The sequence below is a fragment of the Penaeus monodon genome, chromosome 5, assembly GCF_015228065.2.
Source record: "Penaeus monodon isolate SGIC_2016 chromosome 5, NSTDA_Pmon_1, whole genome shotgun sequence".
Lineage (NCBI taxonomy): Eukaryota > Metazoa > Arthropoda > Malacostraca > Decapoda > Penaeidae > Penaeus > Penaeus monodon.
The window spans coordinates 2,132,150-2,151,141 of record NC_051390.1 but is presented as its reverse complement, the minus strand read 5'-3'; the positions used below and the strand labels follow the sequence as shown (position 1 = coordinate 2,151,141).

Sequence of the window (18,992 nt, the reverse complement as noted above, 5' to 3'; positions counted from 1 at the left end):
ATGATGATGATGATGTATACATATATATATATATATATATATATATATATATATATATATATATATATATATATATATATGTATGTATAATATATACATACATACATACATACATACATATATATATATATATATATATATATATATATATATATATATATATATATATGTGTGTGTGTGTGTGTGTGTGTGTGTGTGTGTGTGTGTGTGTGTGTGTGTGTGTGTGTGTGTGTGTGTGTGTGTGTGTGTGTGTATGTGTGTGTGTGTGTGTGTGTATAAATAAATATCTCTATCTATCTATCTATCTATCTATCTATCTATCTATCTATCTCTCTCTCTCTCTCTCTCTCTCTCTCTCTCTCTCTCTCTCTTATATATATATATATATATATATATATATATATATATATATATATATATATATATTCATGTTTAAATACACACACACACCTCATATATATATATATATATATATATATATATATATATATATATATATATATATATATATAGAGAGAGAGAGAGAGAGAGAGAGAGAGAGAGAGAGAGAGAGAGAGGCTCTATATATATATATATATATATATATATATATATATATATATATATATATATATATATATATATATATATATATATATATATATATACATATAATGTGTGTATATAATATATGTATGTACATGTGTTCTGTTTTGCTTTTTATAAAGTTATATCCGGTTTAAAAGTTATTGACTGTCGTTCCCAGTACATTTAGCTCCTCCCTTTGCCACAAGTGTGCACACGTGTGGCAAAGACCGAACAGACCGAAACACGATGAAATTCCTCAACAGCTGCGAACAGCTGCTCTGCTTATCGGTCAAGGCCGCTGTATTGTCGGAATGCGCACCGCCTGTTATTTTGGCTTTCATTTTACACAGCTTTCCTAATCTGTCTTGGTCATTGGAAGCTTAGAGGCGATGTATTTCAAGCCTGTGCGGGTATTCTTTGATATGAAAGCGCGCGTTATAAGAAATTTTTGTATACGTTGCCCGGGTAACGGAGTCAATAGCGGGGTTAACCAATCAGATTCCCCCAACGGCGTGTTTGGCGTGACATCATCGTCCGTCTCGGCCAATCGCGCGCTCCCTTGCACTGATTTTAGCATGACGTCATCGTAGAGTCAATACCGCTCTCGGCCAATCACGTGCTCCCGAACGCTTGTTTACCATGACGTCACCGTCCCTTTTCTTCCCTGGCACAATATTTCCCCCTTTTTCTACACCACCGACCCCCCCATAAATTCCAAAAACCCTCCCATTATCTCCCAGATTTAATCCCCCTTCGCGGTTCCCCCCCAGAGCGCCCGCAGCGCCGGGAAAACGGGGCCAAAGCTCTGCCGAAACCCGTCGCCAGTTCAGCCGAGGCAAGATGGAGCAGGAGAGGTTCAGCGTCCGCATTCGCTTCTTGTTTCTGGCCGTTTACACCTTGCTCATCATCAGGGCCTACTGCACCACGCACTGGGTCGTCACCGAGGATGGCAAAATACAGGCTCAGGTGGGGAGCGGCCTTGAGGTCCGGATTTTGAGTCGCTCTTGACAGAGGCTCTGAAAAGTTTTGGAAAATTTTGGGCTTTTTGTTATTATTATTATTATTATTATGTTTATTTAAAAGAAGAAAAAAATTGTCATGTTTATTGGGTTGATTTTTAGTATTATTGTTTTCGATTTGTTTGTCATTTTCGTTGCTTTGATTCCTGAGAATTAATATGATTCATATGCAAAGAGATGCAATAAAATAATATTGTTATACAGTAATATAATATTAATTTCATTAAAAAAAAAAAAAAACAGAAACCACTATTTGATTTGTAAACTTAATGACAGAAATGATGAGATAACATGTAATAATTGTCAGATTAAGAGATCTTCGGTCATTAAGTCTGTTTATTTATAATGTAATTAAGCTAAGCAGTCTTAAATGTCCGATAAAAGGAAAAAGAAAAACATCTCGGCGCTTCTGAAAATGGCTCGGATGTTCGGAATATCCCTAGTTAAAGATATAAAAGTGCAGTTTTACGCTGTGACATTTGTTATTTCTCCCTACCCTGAGGTCTCATGCGCGAATATTGTCGGAATTGCACCTCTCTATAATCTGTTCTCGATATCGGCACGCGGCGTTAACCCTTCGAGGATTTGCCCGCTTGCGATGCGACACACGTGACACGGCGTCCATTTTTCCGGCATTCTAGCCTAGGCTGCCCAACCTCCTTGCCTAAATATAGGGTGTGGGTCTCAGAGGGTAGAGAGCAATGGAAATTCATGTATCGTGAAATATCGCGATACTTGGATATCTTCAACATTTATTCTACCATGATTATTGACTCAGTGGATTCGGATGCTTCCCTTCCGTCATGCGGACCGAAATACGGGCATTAGGCTTACAAGAGAGGCCACTCTAATGGGTGTGCGGCTTGGAGGCCTCACACGCACGGACACACGTGTGCGTTGACAGGGCTCTGTGCCTCCCCTTTGCAATGTTATTTTCTCTATCTGCAAAAATGCTTTTAACGTTTTCGCCATTTTCTAATTTCTATATTTGTCATTTGATTTGCTTTATCCAGATGGTGATAGACTGTTTTCCTTGCAGAGACTTCCTATCATCTCCTTAGGCAATCTATAACTCAGTTTAATGATTTTTTTTTTTTCTTTTTTTTTTTTTGTAATATTAAATTTTTTATAACATAACCTGTGCTTCTGGTCATGGCAGCCAGGAATAGGATCCTGAGCACGGTAATAGCGTCCTCCCTGGAGCCGGCAGTATATTCCAAACTCATTTATCGATGGAAATAATGCAAAAGCCCCGTCCTAAATGTCAACCAAGAGCTTTCTGCATCTGCGGCAAGTCGTTCCTGTCGTGCCCTCAGCCGGAATGGAAAGTTCGCATCACCCTGCCCCACAGCCAGATTTTCTCACGATGTCTTGTTAATGTCACCCACCACGCAAGCCTAATTTTTTCGCGTTATCCAGATCCGAGGGTTAAAGATATTATGGAATATTGTAAATATCTCGCTGGTAGAGGCAGTATCATGCAATCATTTTGACCACTCTGGTTAAAAACTATCAATCATTTATATTTTAAGTCCACTGAGCTTTTTCTGGTTCTCTATTTGACATTAAATTGACAGAGAAGTCTGCCAGAAGTCCACTAGCAGGAACGAGGATGAATGTAACTTGAGTCGAATGCTAGAGGTGTTTTGGTGCTCATAGCCGGGGGCAGACGAGTGATTGAAATGTAATGTGACACGTGATTAGTGATTATATTTGATATTATATATCTCCTTCATTTGCAATTAGCCATACATGTATCATAGATGAAAAGTGCTCTAGAATCTGTCCATCAATTGATTTTGTGTACTGTTTATCAACCAAAAATTAACTCTCTCTTTTAATTCATATGCAAATATTACATGTAAAGAAAGAAAGAAAAAAAATGTAGATTTTTTATTAATCTCAGACCCATACAATTGGCTTAAGAAACCTCATTGCCCAAAAGTATACAGAGTGATGTATATTTCAGTTATTTCTAAGAATTATCCTGCATGATTTACAAGCACTCATTAATATTGTCATGGCGAAGATTTGTTGGCATGTGTCAGAGTGCCACTAGGCATGGAGGCTTTGCAGATTGCTACAAGGCCAGTGGTGCAAGGCAGCCTGTGAAATTCCTGGCTATAACTGTAGCACAATCACTAAAATGTTTTTACTTTCAAACTAGTATGAAACCTGTAATCTAGACACATGCTTGTGAAAGTGATGGCGACTCATGTGGAAATCATGGCTCACTTGTATCTGGTTTCACACTTGTTTGCATTTTCATTTTCAAAGTAATGATTCTCACTTTTACCAGATTTTTTTTTTATCAATATATATTAGGCTCATACCTTTCTTTTGCATTATGTTTACCTTTATATTACTTTTATTTCTTTAATTTTCTTTTTCCTCCTCCACCTTTTTCTTTTCTTCTTCTTCCTCATTCTCCTCTTCTTCTTCCTCATCCTAATCCTCATCCTAATCCTAATCCTCTTCTTCCAATCCTAATCCTAATCTTTCCTCTCTTCCTCCTCCTCCTCCTCTTCCTCCTCTTCCTCCTCCTCCTCCTCCTCCTCCTCCTCTTCTCCCCCTCCTCCTCCTCCTCCTCCTCCTCCTCCTCCTCCTCCTCCTCCTCCTCCTCCTCCTCCTCCTCCTCCTCCTCCTCCTCCTCCTCCTCCTCTTTCCTGTCCTCCTTGGAGAACGATATCAAGTTTAAGTGGTTGATGGAGTTGATCCTCAAAGCTGAGATGTTTTTTTTTTACGAAATACTTCATTTTTTGACAGTTAAAGTTTGTACTCGGCTATAGACAAAGTTTCATAATTTTATTTCCCCATTTTGTTATGTATCTATTTTTATTATTATTGTCACCTTTTTTTTTTTTTTTCCTTCTTTCCTTCCTTCCTTCCCTCCCTCCTTCCCTCCTTCCTTTGCTGGAAGAGGCATCCTTCGAGACAGTGGTCTTTCGTTGCCAAGTTCATGTAACCGAAAAAGATTGCTGCCCCTCTATAGGAGTTTGTGACACAGGTTTCCAATTTACATACATATCATAATTAGGTATTTGATATTAACTTGCTGTTATGTAAGTTTTTTTTATTCTGTTCCAATTAACCTTTTTTTTTTTCCCCTTTGGTAAGTTATGCATTTCCCCTCAATTTTCCAGATGGACTCAATCTTCCAGCTGCGTCGTCCTTATGATTTCTTGGCCCTGGCCCAACAAGAACAGAGAGCCATGCAGGTAGAATCTCTAAAGAGAGATCTGGTGTCTCAAAAGTCACAGATTGATCGCAATGAAGATAAGGTGAGATTACAAAGATATTTTAGCTTTTGTATTGCTTCTTAGAAAACAGTTGTTGTAAGAGGGAGGTTGATAATGGAACAGCGATAAAAACAAAGATGATAAGTTTATATGTACATGGTTTTAAGTACCATTGTTTCCTCAAGAGTCATACCTACTTTTACAAATACAGCCTTATGCAGTCTTGTTGACAGAATCTCACATCTTTACAAATTTGTTTTCCATTTGTATCCACAGCTTTAGTAGCAATTCATGTAGTTGATTGTTGCTGAGGCAGTTGGGTCTCATAATCCATGCTCTGTGTGATTCCAAAAATATTCTATTGAGTACAGATTAGTTGAGTTACCTGGTCTTATAAATTGTCACTAAGCCACTTTTACCCTGTGTGCTGGGTGAAAGTCATACAATCTTACATACATATGCATATACATATACACATACTTATACATATACATTAGTAAAACAACTCATAGAGCAATGTAGCTAATTATTACTGCAGTAGAATAGATGAGTATGAGTTTTCGATAATGCATTTTGCACAACTGTATAGAAAAAGACAAAAGTTTATAGTTATAGCAGCAGTTTTGTAAATCTTTCAACTTTTGACACATTTTTCACTTGCCTCTGCATTCTTATTTTATATATTTTAGCACGCTTTTCCGAGCTTGTCAAGGACGGGAATTATTAGCAAAGCTTCCGTAAGTCAGGGTTGATTAGCATTATTACAGGAAACCCCTTTTCTTTTTTGGATTGCGAAAGGAGGGTATCTTTTCTTTGTAAGACTCAGTTTATTGAATAGACCATAGGTATTTTTAGTTAAATGATCTCTGAATAGTGAAAATTAAGGATTCAAGGTTTCTTATCTGAAAGTATGTTGAGTGTTGGGTATTTTGTATTTATAATTTTTTAATGAATTTGAAGTATATGAATATTTATATTATATGTAAAGGTTATGGTAAAAGATGAAGAGAAAAAAAGTTATTAGAGTTATTTATTTGTATCATTTTTTTTAAAGGCAGAATTAGGAATTTGCACTTAAACAAAGGTAGGGATAGCCAGCCAGACAGACAGGCTGACAGACAAAAAGACAGACAGACACAGACACACAGAATCAGCTGGTAGCCAAGGCAACTTGATTAACAGTTTTTGCTGTTCCGTTATTTTTAAGAATATTTTAATCACCATATTCGGAGGCAGGGATTTCTCTGGCAAAGAAATACTTTTTCATGCACTTTTCTCTCTTTCTCTCAGGACACGCAGTTAGAAGAGAGAATATATAGAACAGATTCAGACTGCGTGCTCGCTGGTCGACCCCTCACAGAATTTGATCTCTATGCGAGTACTGTGGTCAACATGGAGAGTGTAGGAATCAGGTATGCCTTGATCTTCTGAGTTTAGATGTGTATGAATTTGGTTGCATAGATGTTTTAAAAAATGATTTGATGTTGAGAAGGTATCACTTTTATTCTTGTAAGATTTAGTGGTTTTTGTTACCTTCTGTCTATCATTCAATTATCTTTATCATTTGTGAATAAAATCTATTTAATCTTGTTACATACAGTTTAAGGTTGGCTTTATACAGAAAGTGAATATAAATTATATTATTTTCTATCAGTATATGTGCAGTATTTATATCAGTAATTTATGATATATACTTGTATGTATGATTTTCTTTTTCTAATTATTTTTATTATTTGTCCTCTTCATCTCTGTCTTCTTTTTCTTCTTCCTCTTCATTTTCTTTTTCATATGTATATATAGATATTCATTTCATTTCATTTCTCTCGTTTCGTTCTTCTCTATTTTTCCTCCTCTTTTATCCATTATATCCTTAACCTTTGACTTTTTTCCTTCCTCCTCGCTTCCAGACTCGAGGATCACCTTGGGTTATCCCCTTCTACGCCAGACGCTCTCCTGGAGCCGGACTGCGTCAAGTCCTTTCATATGCCCTTCTCCATGTTTGCCTATGAACACCTTCAGGTAAGAGTTGCGGTGGTTGTAGCAAATAAGGCAGGGAGACCTTCAGTGACTGCATCCCATCTGTAGGTCATCTCCTGTTATTGTCAATATAATCATTGTTACTATTGATTTCTTATTACCAGTATTACCAATATTATTATATTTCTCTTTCTTTGTTCTTCATCATCATCATTGTCGTTATTGTAGTTATCATCATCATTGTCAGCAACGTAGTTATCATCATCATCATTATTGTCAGCAGTGTAATTATCATTATCATCATTATCATCTGGGTTACTGATGTAGTACATTTGATACCATTTTATTACCATTACCCTAACCATTAGTCCCCACACTTGAGCAATTTACGTGGTTCTTTCCTGAATGTGCCACATGTGACACCAAGTATTATTTTCAAAGTTACGATCAAGATGTGAAAATTTAAACCCACTGTATATTCTCTGCATCTGCCCCGACTTGGCCCAAAGCATCCCCACCCTCCAGACTACAACCAAATTCCTCCCTCAGGGCATCCGGTATCGTGACAACCTAACCACAACCACCGAGGAAGACCTAACGACGGTGGGTGGGGAGAGCGACGTGTCTGTGTGGGGCCACAGGGTCGCAGTGGCTCTAGTTACAAATTCCTCATCCTGGGTTCTGCACAACCTTGCTACGCAGTACTGGAGAGTGAAGGCTGAACCCCTCAAAGCCACAGAGTGTGTGCGTAGGGCTCTCCACCTAACACCCAGGTTTGTTAGAACTTCTCTTTTTATTATTATTATTCTCTTGTGGATCACCAGATGTAAGATATAGAGTTATATAGATATATCACATGCTTTTTTGTGGGATGATATGTGTATTTTTGAATATCAAGAGAACACTTTATTTTTCTTGAGTGCTTTTATTTCATTATTCTTCAGGAATTACCGCTATATACCAATGGTTCACTTAGGCAACATTTTGCATCGAGCAAGACGATCAGACGAGGCTGTGTTAGTGCTCCACGCAGCCATTGACCACTACAGACATTCCCCAGTTGCGCACATAACTTTAGGCAATGTTTATGCTACATTAGCATTTTATAATGTGTAAGTAGCCATCTAAATATTTTTGTATCCTGAAATTCTGTACAGTCTCCTCTTGGTTTTCTCCTCCATTTTCTCTGCGAGTTTCTTTCCTTTTCTTCCTCTTCCATATTTAATATGACTTTTGGTATACATAATTTATCATTTGTTGAAAATAAGTTTTAATTTTTCATCGAAGTTAAGTTAGCTGGACATTTTTTTTATGTACCTGAAATTAAGATCATCAAAAATATCTCTTTTAAACAGTTCTGTATTGTGCTTTGAAAATGCGTTATATATGTCTCCTGGTGACCAGAGCTTACGTCGTAGAAAACATGCTGTCCTGTGTCACTCAAAATTAGAAGCTGCATTGGAAAACCAACATCAGTAAGTCACATTTGTACTAGAATGCTTGAAATCTTACTTTTAGACTACATAGATTTTGTTAGAGTTGTTATTATGTTAGAGTTGTTATCATTGCCTAACTTTTTTTCTTTTTTTTTTATAAGTTTACTAATATTGGTGACTAATAAATTTTGACTTTGCAGGTCACTACAGAGAACCTTAGGTGAGTTGAGAGATTACCAGAAGCGGCATGAGGAGTGGTTATCTCTCCAGCAGAAGCTTCTTCTTGAGCAAGCTACTCCAGAAATGAAACTGGAGTCGAGACTGGAATACGAAGAGCAGAAAATCAGAGAGAGCACAGATGGAAGAGGTTAGTTAAACAATAAGTGTTGTGTAGTAGGTCTTTGGTTTTTGAATGGGTTTTTAGTTCACTCAGGAGTAAGGAAGAAGGCTGTTTGGCAACATATCACTGGAATGTTTTGCTCCTTTCAGGTCAAGACTGTTTTCAGTATCAACAGGATGGCCACACCTTCTTGAGTTGCAACATGCGAAGAGATCAGCTGGAACAAAGAGGCTCTCCTTCTGAGCTCCTCTTAGATCTGCAGAGTCTTCTACATACTGTGGAATCAGAGGCACTAAGACTAGGGCAGCATGTGCTCAAGAGAAAGCCTCTGCTAATGTCTCAGGTACCACAGATCATGCCACTTCATCCAACTAAGACTTACAGGTGAGAATCAAAATTTTAGAGGGAATGATATGTTTGTGCATGAGAAAGAAAAAAATTAATGAAAGCAGAATGTGATCTCCTTTGTCTTTCTTAACTAAATTACGATGGGAGCCCCCAGTATCATATTGAGAAACATGTCAAGGTGCATGCAGAGTCAACTTCAAGGGAAAATCAGAAGCACAGGATATATAAAGTTGCCCCACCCTCTAGGCTCTTGGCTGTGGCATGAGTTATTTTTAGGCAATGATGCTAAAAAGAGGCTTTAAGCCTATTTTTGAGGGCCTGTTTCTCCTCAGCAAATGCAGCCAGGGCCAAGCAAGTGCATATATGTGTAACTTAGAGTAGACTCAACAGTGCATGATTTGAAGATGTCATCCTGGTATGAAGCATGATCTCCAGTGATGTTATAGGGCATCATAGAACATCAACTTGCTGTAAATGAGTGAAGTAGTCCATAACTACATGCTCATTTCATATCCATATATTAGCTAAAGATGATAAAGGATTATGCTTGAATGTCTACCACAGAGCATGATGCAGTATGTATGTCTTTGAGAGAAATTTGACAAATGAAAAAATACAAGAGAACATTTCATCTTCCTGCCTGTAATAGGAATGGTGGTACACCAGGGATCTTGGATGTGACACTTGGTGAAGGTTTCCCCACACCAGAGCAATGCGAGCAGGCACCTCCTCTCCCTCAGTGGGATGACTTTCCTTCCGTTTTCCTTCCTGCTGAAAACAAGGGATTCTCGTAAGTAGATAAAAGGAGCACCGTATGATTCAGGATATAGATGAAAAGAAATTTACAGATAACACTGACTACGATGCTGAAATAGTTTACTGGTGCTTGCAAATAGCCGGTGCTTTTATATTATTTTCCTTCTTAAAGAGTTGACAGATTCCTTAGTGATGACATAGACGTCAGCTTTAATGAGGAACACCCTTTACCATGGCATCCACCCATATGTGAGCGACTCAGTGATGTTGTAGAAGGGATTGATGACATTCCGGGTATTAAAGAGCGACACACGCTGACCACAAGGAACCCTGATCCCCATGCTGTCCCTTACCTTATGAAGTATGGTTATCAAGGATCGGAGGCAGAAATAGGGCAGCGAATCAGCAGTGCTATGAAGAAAGTAAGTATAAAAGATGTTGACGATCTTTTGTATATAAATTTTATCCAAGTAGTGTGAAGTAGAAAGAATATATGGATGATATTTTGGATAAGGGCTAAATTATTTACTAAATCTTCTAGGGTGTTGGCCCCCAGTGGCTTCTCTACAACTTAGCGGGTCTATACTGGCGGGTGCATGGAAACCTCTATAATGGGGTTGAGTGTCTGAGACGTGCTGTTGCAACAGCTCCTGAGGAGTGGCGAGATGTGCCTCTGGTAAACACAGCAGCATTGCTATATACAGCAGGACACATTGATGATGCATTAACTTTGACATTACAAGCTGTTCAAGTTGATGATCAAGAGGTCAGTTTGGATTGTGTGATGCACTTCATTGATTTACTGTTTTTGTACTAATTAAAGGTTAGGATGAAAAGAAATTTCTTTTTACAAAAATGCTATTGATATCTGAACTTGTGTGTTTTGTTATACATTTATCTGAGGATATTTATTACTTATATTTATAACCTTAGATAAGCAAGTAAAAATGGTCATTCTATTTGATTTGTACATAAAGAATTTTGATTAGAAAAAAAGAACAATTATATTTATCATCAGAAAGAAATTATAGGGTTTCCCCATTGAATTGTGTGTCAGTAAATTAGTGTGTTTTTATACTAATAGTATTTATTTATTTAGTTTTTTGTTTTTTCTTTTTTTTAATTCCTCAGCCAGAGACAAACTTCCTGTTGGCTAACTTGTACTGTGGGAAAGGAAACCTAACAGGCGCATGGCACCACTATGAGCGCGTGTTGGCAGCCTCCCCTAATCACCCTGCCGCTCTTCAATATCTGACCGCTCTCGCATGCCACACCCGACCTCCGCACTCCGTCCGACCTTTGCCCACGTGCCAGAATCAGGTAGGTGGATGTAAGATAGGTTTTGATCGTATCTGCCTCTTTTGTCTTCAGTTTCTCTTTCGGTATTTTGTTTCATTCCTTTCTTTTCCCCATTTTCTTATTTTGTTTCAGGTTTTTTCCCTTTCTTTCATTTTTCCTCCCTTATTTATTATTTTGGATTCTTCTATTTATAGTTTTTTTTGATGAGAGGATGAAGATATTGTGTATTTTTGAAAATCTGGTCTTGATGGCTTGTCATCATGCATTTTATACTAGGAATTTTCAGTTTAAAAAGTTCATTATAATTTTTTTTTTTTTTTGAGAAAGTAGAGTATGTAATTTGAAATTCAGTCAAGTGTTCTTCATTTCAAGGGAGGAGTTGAAGAAGGCGTTTGTACAACAGATGGAGGTTGTCAGGCCGTCGTGGACAGTGGATCTGGTGATGACAAAAGTAAGTTTTATCTCAGTAAATTTGAGGTGAGAACGAATTGTCATGCTGATATCATGGTCAATGTTTCAAGTACAGTTATGTATATATAATGTAATTTAGCTCAATAGAAGAAGTACTGTATTCTAATGATAAAAAATTCTTTAAAAAAAAGACATAAAAGACATTGCATAAAGTGCGTTGGAGAATGTTGCCTAAATGTTGAATTTTTATTTATTATTATTTTTTTATCTTTGTATAGTGATAATTTTCTATTAGTTGCATTTCTGAAGCAGATTGACATCCATATAGAAAACGTGGATCTTTGGAAGTAAAACATAGGAGCTAATAAGGTCCCAATGATCTAATTCAGTTGAGGGTCTTCCCGACTTTTTATTTTGACATTCCTGAGAAACAAAGAGAGAAAGCTGGATAAAATGTGGGAAAGGATTGAATCATTCTGATAAAAAGTTGAGATTAAAAAATGTTGACTTGATGATTATTACAAGGATGAATTGCAGTAAAAAAAAGATACATTTAGTATGCTTTGAATGAAATGTGAAAGTGCATAGCTCATATTGAACTATATTGGGTATGGTTATTTAAAGAGATATAATTTCTGACTTACAGATGAATTGCTAGAGGAGATCAACCTTGATCTTGAAATAGAGACAGAAGAGAATGAAGACGAGGATAATTCTTCTTTATCGAAGCCTTCAGTTCCGGCGGAAGACAAAAGCAAAGGAACAGGGGATCCACAAGGGCCTGAGTCAAAGGTAAATGATCTGTTTAAGGGTAACCGGATTTTTTGCATGGTTTTGTATGTATTATCAAAAATAACAAACTAATTACACATTATGCATTAACTATTTCTTCTCTAGAAGTTAAACCATTTGACCCAAATCTGAGGGTTGACAAGCAAAGGAATAGTTGACCTGATCAAACACATTTTCACAGTTGTGTAAGTTAGATAAAGACTAACTAACCTGATATTTTGATTATATTAAATATCATTTGTTTTTTTTGTCCAGATATCCAACAAGCAGATTCATGTCCGTGTAGGCCTGGGCTCAGATGATGCAACATTGACAACAGCTGAAGCAGAATCCAACCCCCCCTCAGATACTCCTGCGATTGAGGACGACCCACTTCCCGACGTCCTCTTGCGGGTGCGGGAAAGGGTAGCCTCTCCCCCTCCTCCTCCGCATGTTTGTGATCGTGCCAATAAACTGAGTGATGTCAAGCATTTTACCTCCACTTGGCTTTCTGTCTCGGCTAAGAATATTGAGTGAGTGTTACACATTGAGCTGAAATACACCAGAATCAGTTCCAGTTGTGCTGGGCCATGTAATATAGAAAGATAAGGTCAGGGACATGTTGATTTATATTGCGATTCTTATTATAGAAGTAAAGGAGGATTATTTTGTAATTGGAGTTTCTGCATGAAGCTCAGTCCTAAAGTACAGTCTTTTTCCAGTATATCTGATTACCTTGTGCCCAGTCCACAAGTCGGCACACCCCTGGAAGAGCCTGTGTGTCGAGGAGATCTCCCTGCCTCCATGCACACCCTGGACCACTTAGCGGGTATCAGACATCGCCACCTTCTGCCTCACTTCCCAGAAATGGGTTTACGTGAAGCTCTGCAGACGCTCACTGATCGCACACCTGTACCTGTGGAATTAATGGCAACCAGAATTGCAAGATCTCTACAAAAAGTATGCATTTACAAGATAGTAGAAGTTTTCAAATCTTATAACAAGAAGTCTAGGTAGCCTGGAATAGATTGTAGTGGTTTTGTCATTGCAGTGGAAGTCTGAGTGTTTTCTAGATTGCTTTTATTTCAATAGTCTGTATGTTTATTGCACCCAGCTTTAATCATTTGAACATATAAAATGAACTTAAAACTCACCTTGTTTTACCTATATTGTACAACTCTGTGACTAACAACTATTTGGGATCCACAGTCCTTTCAGTAGATTAGTTTGAGCTAATCTTTTGTAAAGGTGATCACATTTTAAGTAGGGAAAACCGGAGGAAAAGTTTGCAGTTCCATTCTTCTGGAAAAAATTACCTTCATTGGACATGCCTATTGAAAAACATTGCTCTTGGTAATAAATGGGTATATAAGTTTTTGTTCTTGATTTGTTCTGCCAAAGGAGGAGCATTCATTTTTTTAATATTGATAATGTAGTTTAATTGCCGGATATTACTTGATACTTCAATTTAACCAGCCACATTCCACCATGTTGGAAAAGATTTATGTAAATATAATATTTTTCTAGAATGAAACTTCATGGGTAGTGGCAACAGCAGCGGCACTATACTGGAGAGTCGTGGGCAGTGGAGAACGAGCAGTGGATTGCTTGCGTCACACACTCCATCATGCGCCACGACACATGAAAGACATTCCATTGATATCTTTAGCGAATATTCTTCATAGGCAAGTGTCATTTAGTTACTGTTGTTTAAAGCTGGTATTTACAGTTAATACCAATGTAATGAAAGCATTAGTTAGTCTACAAAAAAACAGAAATTGTTTCTGAAATGAAGAATTAATCATAGTAAATTTCCTGTGAAATCTAGAGGAAGTAAAGTAGGTATATTAAGATCTTTTGTTTACGTACTCTTCAGTTTTGTATTTTGTTAATATATTTATTGTTCTTACAGGGCAGGACTCTATAACAATGCCCTTGTTGTAGCAAATATGGCATTAGAGATATCACCAAAATTTGTGGTCATCCATTTCACCATGGCAAATATTTATGCTGCTAAGGTAAGTTGCCCCAGTGCTGATGGGCATGGCACGTACATACATGTCATGCCCCCTGTGAGTTTACTTTATCAATTGTTTTTACATATAGATGGCTGTACTTGTAGTAAGTCACTAACTGAGCTAAAGACGAGCATTGCCTCTCTCAGCCATATACCCTTTTCCTTGATTTACAAATTATGTTACGCTATCTTATTTTGCTGTTACTGTTGTTTATAACGTTATAGTAATTATAATGTTTATAGTAAAGATAACACCATCAATATTCATAGCATTAGCAAAAAATATGTTTTTCCCACCAATTCAAGGAAAGGTTAGAATAGGTAAGGTCACAACATCTACTAATTGACTCCTTTGTGGCTAAGCACTAGCGGAGCCATCTATGTGCAGAAACATTTCACAAAAAAAAAAAAATAATAAAATAAAATAAATAAATAGATGAGCACAGCATTTTCCCCATTTTTTTATGCATTTTCCCTGGCCGTATGTGGCTAAAAAGGGGGTTGCTGTAGTATACAGTAAGTTTAATTATGAAGTCAATATGTTTGTTTACTGCTGCATGTATGTAAGTGTTTAAGTTATTTTTTTCATTTTGCTGAGTTTTCAGGAAAGCAAAACACTACGATCCTATGTCTTAGTGAGTTTTGAAGAAAGGCTCCCTTCAGATATATATTTTTAATGAGAACCAAGTTGAAAGTTGGTTATTGAGAAGGTCTTCTTACAGTGCCTGTATGGTAGAACTTGAATTATTTCCATTTGTTTTTAATTCTTCTAAGTTGCAGTATGAATATATAAGTTCCCATATAGAATATATAAATTTTTTCCATTGTAAGAAGGGGTCACTAATTATTGCTTAACTTAAATGTCTCTGGTGTCATGTAGGATTATTTCAGTAATTTTTACTAACCTTTCATAATTATTCATGTGCGCTGTACATATGTGGTCGTTATTAATCTCCGATTTTGTTATTTTCCTTTTTTTCTTACTTTTGATATGATATTCATATTTTCTCATCAATCGGTACCTTACACAGTCTCATTTTACTCATACTTCGAACTGGAATTTATCATTTACAAGTAAATGTATCTCTTATTTATTATGTAAAACTAGAGATCTAGGTCTTACCATTCCCATCACATTGGTATTATTTATTGCTTTTTTTTTTTCTGTAATTTCAGGGTGATCTTGAGAAAGCGACAGCATTTTACCAGTCTACGCTAGCCCTCCAATCATCCTTCGAACCAGCCAGGGATCGCCTAAGAGCAATCCAGTGTGCTTCAGTAGGCGAGGAATTGATAACCAAAAATTGAAATAGACATGTTTCAGTTAAATACAAAGTGCAAAGGTAGGGAAAATATACCTACAATTAAACAGATTTAAACTTGCTCATGAAGAACAAAAAATGAAATTCATGAAGACGTGATTTGAATTTATCAAAAAATTTCCCAATGCTTTTATTTTTTCTTTGCTCTTCTCTTTTTATGCAGATTAACAAAGACACAGAAACAAAATTTCTGTCTTTCTTGCATAGCTTTGATCCTTTGTTTTACTTTGGTTGTAATAGATTTTCGCATCATTCCATATAGAGAGGATAGTGAATGTTCAGGTAGGAGGGTTATTGAGAACTTTTTAAAAGGAAGTAAATATTGGTTTTATTATCATGCAGTATAGGAATTTCCATTGGATAATGTGGGACAATTACCACATTTTGGTTAGAGAAACTCATTCTATGGTAAATCTGATACCAGCTTGTGTGGTTGCTGGTTGTGCATGTGCTCTTTAAAAATTGTTTTTAAGTTTCGTTTCTCCTTTACAGTTTTATCCTAGTATGTACATGTAATATGTACCAAAAATATTTGTATTGATTTTATGTTGTAGATGTCATTGGCCTTTTTCTTGCCGAGAACGTTCTTTATGCATCTCAAACACAAAAGTGATGAATAATTCTTTAGGTGTTCCTTCTGAGACACATCCAGTGATGTATTTACGGTGTATAGAAGTTGCCTTCTTTTAACGACCTGGTTTCTGGTATAAGCGTCTGTGATGAAAATCTGTGTAAATATATGTATCTGTATGATGCAGTGTATGTTTTTTTTTTTTTTTTATGGAATTTTTGTTTGTTTGTTTGTTTGTCTAAAGATGTATGTAATGAAAATGGCATAGCTTCATGGCATTGGTAATTTTGAAATACTAGGGTATATCAGTTAAGTTTCCTTGTTATATTTTTTTATCAACTTTCTTTTTCTTGCAGATAGATATTACTGATTGTTAATAAGATTGGTATGAAATACCTACAAATTGTAATATTTTCTTATCAGAGAATTGTTATCGTAATGGTTTGGTAACTTGTTGCATATTTTTTTATGTGTATGTATATATATATATATTTATGTACAATCTTTTTGTTAGTTTGTTTCTTCATCAAAATATGCAGCAGTTACTCATAAGAAATGACAAGGAAATTAGGTTCCTATCCGTGTAGGAAGAATGGTACTTCAAAAGCTGGCACTACAGATTTTCCTTAAGAAGATGGTAAGGAAAGTCAGATGCTTCCTAGTCAAATTGTTATTTTATATTTTGTATTCCACATCATTATAATTTATTTATATAGTAATTTGGTGTTCCTCTTTTCTAGCTGAATGTGCCATAAGCATAATAAATTAAAAAGTTTTTATATGGACTGTGAAAATGAAGTAGAAGTGAAGGGTGTAGTTCACGTCTTATTTTGCTCAGAGTTACAATATTTTGTATAATGTGCATGCAGTGGGAAGCCGTGAATGTGTTTTATCTCATTTTCTTTTCTTTTTATTTTTTTACATAAGGTTAATAATATCCATAATTGCCAGAACAATCTAGTCAGAGCTTTGCCATAATTTCCTTTGAAGTCACAACGTTATAGTTGTAAATTGATGCATTTCTACTTAATAGATTAATTGGAATCTGTCAGTGTTTGTTAGATGTGTTGATGACGCACACAATAATGGTCTTGTGAGGAAGAGTTGCCGAGGGTTGTTAGGCTTTTCTTGCGTCTTTGGGTCTTGCAACGTTGAGGACATTGAACAACTCCAGCACCTTTTAAATGTAACCTATTTTCATATTTTTCATATTGTCAAATTTAAGTTTGGACAGAATCTGTCTAGTGTTAGAGATTACTTATACCTCATTTATTCATTGAAGCCAAACATTTGTGAGGCTTATCAATCTGCAATGTAGAAGTGGATTACCTAAAAGATTTTTGGATGATTAATTTGCTAAGAAAAAAATCTGTGCCCAAAACTGTTACTCATTTTTGAAAATGGAATTGAAATGTGCATTAAAATAATATGGTTATCCCACATTATTTTAGTTAACAGGAGAAATCTAGATTGTACTGCTTTTTCATATTCTAGGAAAGATATATTGGAAAGAGGAATAAGAATCATGTAAATCAGTATTTTGTTTAGTATTATAATTAGTAGCTAGGAATGTATCTTGTCCTAATTCTCCCGTTGGTTTCAGAATAGACAAACGGAAAATAGCTTCTGTTTAAAATCTGCTTATGAGAAGAACAACCTTGCTGTTAACAGGTTTAAATGTTTTTTTTTCCCCATTTCTTCAGCAGGTAGAGGAAAGTTCTGTAGATTTGCTTTGTTCATTTACTTCAGTTGTTTGGCTGTTAGCTTGACAATCCAGTCAGAGATTAAAAAGATTCAGTATTATAGATGTTAAGAATGCGTCCCATTATGTATTATTTTTTATTTTGAAAAGACAATTGTTGCTGGAAAAGACTGAGCGAAGCGCCCTCTGGAACTCTTACTTTGCCTCATAAATTGTAAAAAAAAATAAGATATAGAAGAGATTACAGTATCATGACATACATTCCATTTTTTTTGTTTGTTTGCCATTGCAGGACAGGAGAGTCATGTCCTTTGTCATAAGTTATATATTTTGTATATTTTAGCCTCTTAGATTACAGTGACAATTTGGCTGTGCATTAAGTGGAAACTGAACAAACATTTACGACAATAGGCAGTACAACAGGTATTCTGCCTAATCCCCCTAAGAAAGTAAGAAAGTCTCTTGAAATCATATGAAACAAAAATTGATGGACTTAATTGATTGTATCCTGTTTCATTGTCCTCCCAACAATACTCAGATGATAAAATAAATGTGAAAGTTCAGGTTTTGTCTTTCTATTTTTCCTTCATATTTCTGTAGTGTTTTATATTTCTGGTTACTAAAGAGGTGCCTGAGGGAAGAGTTGGTTTAAGTCTTCTACTGAGTGCCTTTTGGATACAGAAATATTGGTATATAAGGAAACATACATACACATACCTTTTTTATATAATTATTACGTTGTTTTGTGCATGATGTGGAACAGTGTTTTATAACCATTTCCTTACAATGCAATCAGTCCAGTTTCCAAGTGAGTTGGCATCGTACAGAACAACATGGTAACATTCAATAGTCTGTCCTTTCCTTTTCAGTTGACTTCTTGACGGCATGTCTGACATCTATCTATCTTAAAAGATGCTGGCTTCCAGGACAAATAGAAGTGAATGAGGAAATTAATAAATAGAGAATAGATAAATAAAAAAAAAAAGATAATATATATATATATATATATATATATACTATATATATATATATATATATTATATATATATATACTATATATATATATACTATATATATATATACTATATATATATATACTATATATCTATATATATATGATATATATATATATATACATATATTAATATATATATATTATATATATACACTATATGTATATATGTATATATATATATATATATATAATATATATAGAT

At 35.7% G+C, this 18,992-nt stretch overlaps 1 protein-coding gene across 1 annotated transcript; it reads left to right on the top strand.

Annotated features, from left to right (window-relative positions):
- The first annotated feature begins 1,063 nt into the window (after positions 1-1,063).
- On the top strand, positions 1,064-18,338 carry LOC119572892 (tetratricopeptide repeat protein 17-like). Its single transcript, XM_037919839.1, has 20 exons — positions 1,064-1,533; positions 4,730-4,867; positions 6,116-6,237; positions 6,733-6,844; positions 7,352-7,575; positions 7,747-7,914; positions 8,158-8,277; positions 8,439-8,605; positions 8,728-8,962; positions 9,576-9,716; positions 9,855-10,104; positions 10,224-10,448; positions 10,814-11,002; positions 11,354-11,432; positions 12,039-12,184; positions 12,440-12,696; positions 12,886-13,123; positions 13,691-13,848; positions 14,076-14,181; positions 15,357-18,338. Exons 1-20 carry the CDS (start codon positions 1,408-1,410, stop codon positions 15,486-15,488), a joined length of 3,333 nt encoding a protein of 1,110 aa, XP_037775767.1. The 5' UTR covers positions 1,064-1,407; the 3' UTR covers positions 15,489-18,338.
- The last annotated feature ends 654 nt before the right edge of the window (positions 18,339-18,992 follow it).

Coding starts and splice junctions, on each gene's coding strand:
- LOC119572892 (XM_037919839.1), top strand. CDS start 1,408: ATGGAGCAGGAGAGGTTCAGCGTCCGCATTCGCTTCTTGTTTCTGGCC. Junction 4,868..6,115: donor TTGATCGCAATGAAGATAAG/GTGAGATTACAA, acceptor TCTTTCTCTCAG/GACACGCAGTTAGAAGAGAG. Junction 8,606..8,727: donor AGAGAGCACAGATGGAAGAG/GTTAGTTAAACA, acceptor TGCTCCTTTCAG/GTCAAGACTGTTTTCAGTAT.